This window comes from Dicentrarchus labrax, unplaced genomic scaffold (genome assembly GCF_905237075.1).
Source record: "Dicentrarchus labrax unplaced genomic scaffold, dlabrax2021, whole genome shotgun sequence".
Lineage (NCBI taxonomy): Eukaryota > Metazoa > Chordata > Actinopteri > Moronidae > Dicentrarchus > Dicentrarchus labrax.
In genome coordinates, this window is record NW_026136716.1 from 10,391,391 (window position 1) to 10,395,882 (window position 4,492).

General features: G+C 52.8%; 1 protein-coding gene across 1 annotated transcript; it reads left to right on the forward strand.

Moving 5' to 3' along the window:
- The first annotated feature begins 378 nt into the window (after positions 1-378).
- On the forward strand, positions 379-3,791 carry LOC127378687 (SLIT and NTRK-like protein 1). Its single transcript, XM_051427829.1, has one exon. The coding sequence runs from the start codon at positions 1,638-1,640 to the stop codon at positions 3,777-3,779; it is 2,142 nt and encodes a 713-aa protein (XP_051283789.1). The 5' UTR covers positions 379-1,637; the 3' UTR covers positions 3,780-3,791.
- Positions 3,792-4,492: the final 701 nt, after the last annotated feature.

Below are 4,492 nucleotides of genomic sequence, written 5' to 3' on the forward strand. Positions count from 1 at the left end.
TGTAATACTCTCAAACAATGGAGTGTAATAAAATATCTATAGGAGATGAGAATATGTCCAAACCACTTCTCTCTCCCTTTTCCCCCTCTCACAGTTGTAGATCTCTCTCTTTTATTTTGCAAAAGGATTTTCATATTGGATAAAAAAAAAAAAAAAGGAAAGGAAAAAGAAACGTCACGCACACATGCGCATATAGGGTGCCACGCTGACGCATCGTTTGTTGTATAGTCAACTGTTTTTTTTTTTGTGTTGTTGCTGGACTGAGGCATGCCTGTAGCGGATTATTGTTTTTTACCGCATTCAACAGTGTTTTTCAGAACGAAAAGGGGGGTGGGGGGGTGGGGGGCGAAAGTCAAGGCTGCGGGAGCGCAAGCGGAGCGAGGTGCGCCAAAACTAACGCCGCTCATCCTTTAAGAATGAGAGGAGGAGGAGGGGGGGAGCGAGGTATCACGAACCGAATGTGAAATCTCATCAGTGCTTTCGACGATGCCGACTTGGACACTTTCACCATGGAAGCTTTTAAGAGTGAGAGTCTTACAGTAGGAGCCCGGTTTTGGTGGCACAAACTGAACCTTTTCATTTTTTGCGTCTCTGCGAGGGAACGGTCCACAGCTGTAAAGTGTGATTTTTAAAAAGGGGGGAAAAAAAAAGAGAGAAAAAACTCGCCTCTATATGTGGATTGACCCCCCCCCCTCCCCCCTTCATCCTCTCTTCCTCTCTCTTCTCAGCATTCCCTCAGTCAGTCGACAGATTTTTTTTTGGTGCCATTACAGCTCAGTAGAGGGTGTCAGATTATTCTTAGAGCACCGCGCTAGGATGAACACCGTCTCCGCGTCCCTCCTTTTGTGATTCCCCCTGAATCGCCACGCTAAAGGAGGAAAAAAAAAAAAAGGGGGGTCGAGGAGCAGAAGAAGAGAGGAGGAAGACGACGCGAGGGGCAAGACGACCGAAGGGATGTAAAGAGGGGGATGCGGGTGCTTTGCAGCGGTGGGATCGCCTCTTACAGCTCCAGCGCGGGGTGTGAATTCAGCACCGGGGAGAGAGAGAGAGAGAGAGAGAGACGGAGAGAGAGAGAGACAGAGAGAGAGGGGACAGCTCCCTGCGCCGCAACACGCAGCACGACCGGGAGAGAGAGAGGAAGACCACAAGAAAAAACACACACACACACACAAGGAGGCTCGGATTTGTTCCATTATTTTTCCCCTTGCCAAGGTCAGTGTTTGATTAAGTGAAAAGAAAGAAGAGAGAGAGAGAGAGTGAGAGAGAGAGAGAGATGTATCGGACTCTGCTGCCTGCTGGGGTTCGGTTCTGATCGCGAACACGCGGAGGCTGGGGGAGGATTCGGTCGGCGTGAAAAGAGACGTTTATGTGCTGATTTTTTTCCCACACACACACACACACACAAAAAACTGGAAGTCTTGGACACAAGTGCAGGTTAGATGCAGCATGGATCTGTTATAAAAGACTGCCTTATCTTCTCCCCTAAATGTCTATATCCCCCCCACCACCTCCCTCTCCCTCCCTCCCTCCATCCTTTTTTTTTTTTTTTGTCTTCTTCTTTTTCGCATTGATGTAGACTGAATCCACAGCTCGCATGTCTTGAAGCCCGGGAATGAATTGTCCACGTTGAAAAAAAAATGCTGCTTTGGATCGTCCTGCTGAATGCGGCTCTTTGTGTTGCCAGTGGAAATGTTACAAGGGACGTTTGTAAGGAGCAGATATGCTCTTGCAACGAGATCGAGGGAGATCTGCACATAGACTGCGAAAAAAGGAGCTTCACCACTCTGCAGCATTTGACCGGCCCCAGCTCGCAGTTCTACCACTTGCTGTTGCACGGGAATTCTCTCTCCAGGCTCTTTCCCAACGAGTTCGCCAACTTTTACAACGCTGTGAGCCTGCATCTGGAGAACAATGGCTTGCACGACATTGTGCCGGGCGCCTTTCTGGGACTGCAGCTGGTGAAGCGCCTGCACATCAATAACAATAAGATCAGATCCTTCAGGAAGAGTACGTTTCTGGGCTTAGACGACTTGGAATACCTCCAAGCTGATTTCAATCTATTGAGGGATATTGACCCCGCCGTTTTCAGGGACCTAAATAAACTTGAAGTGTTAATACTTAACGACAACCTCATCAGCGCGCTACCTATAAACGTGTTTCAACATGTGCCCATTACGCATCTCGACCTGCGAGGGAACCGAATCAAAACGTTGCCTTATGAGGGGATCCTGGAACAGATACCGGGCATTGCGGAGGTTTTGTTGGAGGACAACCCTTGGGACTGTAACTGCGACCTGGTTTCTCTTAAGGAATGGCTGGAGAACATACCGCATAACGCGCTCATTGGGAGGGTGATATGCGAGGCTCCCACCAGGCTGCAGGGGAGCGACTTGAACGAGACGTCGGAAGCGGATCTGTGCCCTTCACAGAACGGCGCCGTGGACACCAGCCTGGTCGCCCCTCCCACCCAGGAGGAGATCTCGGAGACCCGCGGTGGTCCCACGCCTTACAAGCCCAGCAGAGACGCCAGCGGGCCCCCAACGCCTGGAGGAGGCGGCGGCGGCGGCGGCGGGGGCCACGGCCACGGGGCCAAGAACCGCTCCAAATCTCGTGAGAACTGGCAGCTGAAGACGAAGCCCACGCCGGTGCTGACAGGTGTGAACGGGGACAGGGAGCAGCAGCAGCTGCACAACATGACCTGCCCCCAGCCGTGCAACTGCAAGCTGGTGGGCTCCAGGCAGGGGCTGGGGGTCAACTGCGAGGGCAAAAAGATCGAGAGCCTATCCAACCTCAAGCCCAAGCCCCTGGCCGCGCACGAGCTGAACATGAGAGACAACAACATACACGCCGTGAAGAAGAACCAGCTGCTGGGCTACTCCAGCCTCAACCTGCTCGACCTGGGCGGGAACAACATCAAGGTGATCGACAACAGCACCTTCCTGAACCAGAGCGAGCTCAGGTGGCTCTACATGGATAAGAACTACCTGGATACGCTGATAGCAGAGATGTTCGTGGGCCTTGTGAATCTGGAATACCTCAGTTTGGAATACAACGACATCCAGCTGATCGTGGCAGGTGCGTTCGGCCCCATGCCCAACCTGAGGGTTCTGTTCCTCAACAACAACCTGCTTAAGTCTTTACCCGTGGATGCTTTCCTTGGGATTTCTTTATCCAAAATTAGCCTGCATAACAATTATTTCCCCTATCTCCCCGTGGCTGGCGTGTTGGACCAGCTCAACTCAATCATACAGATCGATTTGCACGGGAACCCGTGGGATTGCTCGTGCAACATCCTGCCCTTCAAGCAGTGGACGGAGAAGCTCGGGGCCGACGTGATCGTGAGCGACCTCAAGTGCGAGTCCCCAGAAGAGTTCTGGAAGCGCGACTTCCGCTACGTGCGCAACGACCTCATGTGCCGCAAACTGTACGACAAAGTCTCCCCCAACCCCGAGTCCAAAAACAGCACTTTCGCCCAGGACTCGGGGACGCGCTCGAACTCCTATTTGGAGCCGAACAGGGTCTCCATCTCGGTGCTCGTCCCCGGGCTGCTGCTGGTGTTTGTCACGTCCGCTTTCACAGTCGTGGGGATGCTTGTGTTCATTTTGCGGAACCGAAAGAGGTCAAAGCGGAGGGAGGGGAACTCTTCGGCCTCGGAGATCAATTCCTTGCAGACAGTGTGTGACTCGTCTTATTGGCACAGCGGGCCTTATAACGCGGACGGGGGCGCGCACCGGGGCTTCGACTGCAGCACGCACCTCACCACGACAAATGATGCGTAAAAAGGGGGGAGGGGGGAGGGGAGGGGGGGTGAGGGGACGACTCTGCTGTTAGTCTAGTACAATAAGCCGACACCAGACTGGATTACAAACAGTCACGCAGACAGACTGACGCACACAAATGACTGCAAGAATCATCCGCTTCTGGTCCACTCACAGGGGCGAACACAGACTTGTTTATGTCTTGTTTTTCTCCAGAAGTCTGCTACTGCACAGTCCCCCCCCTCTCTCACTCTGTAATATATGTATATGCCAAGCCCCCCCCACCCCCTCCTCCTCCTCTCTCTTATGGCTATAAAGGAAAAAAATAACCTCTCTCCTCCCTCCCTCATCCTCCCTCCTCCTCCTCCTCCTCCCAGTTCTGCTATTTGCCGCAATCGGACTACGGATCTGTGCGAGACAGAAAAAAAGAGGGGGAGAAAAAGGAGGGATGTGTGTGGAGAAGGGGGGGCTTTGGAGTGGTGGAAGTGGAGGAGGAGAGAGGGCGTGTGTGTGAGCGACAGAGAACGAAAGAAAGAGAGTGAGCCAAAAACCGAGGACCCGGGGAATGGTGCACGAACGCATGAATGTAAATGTAAATACTCGGACCCTCCCCGCCCCCCCCCCCCCCCCACCCGATGTATCATAATCTGCATGATGATATTTCGCATGGTTTCAACACACACACACACAAACGCGCGCGACGACGAGGAACCATAACCACCATAACCGACAAA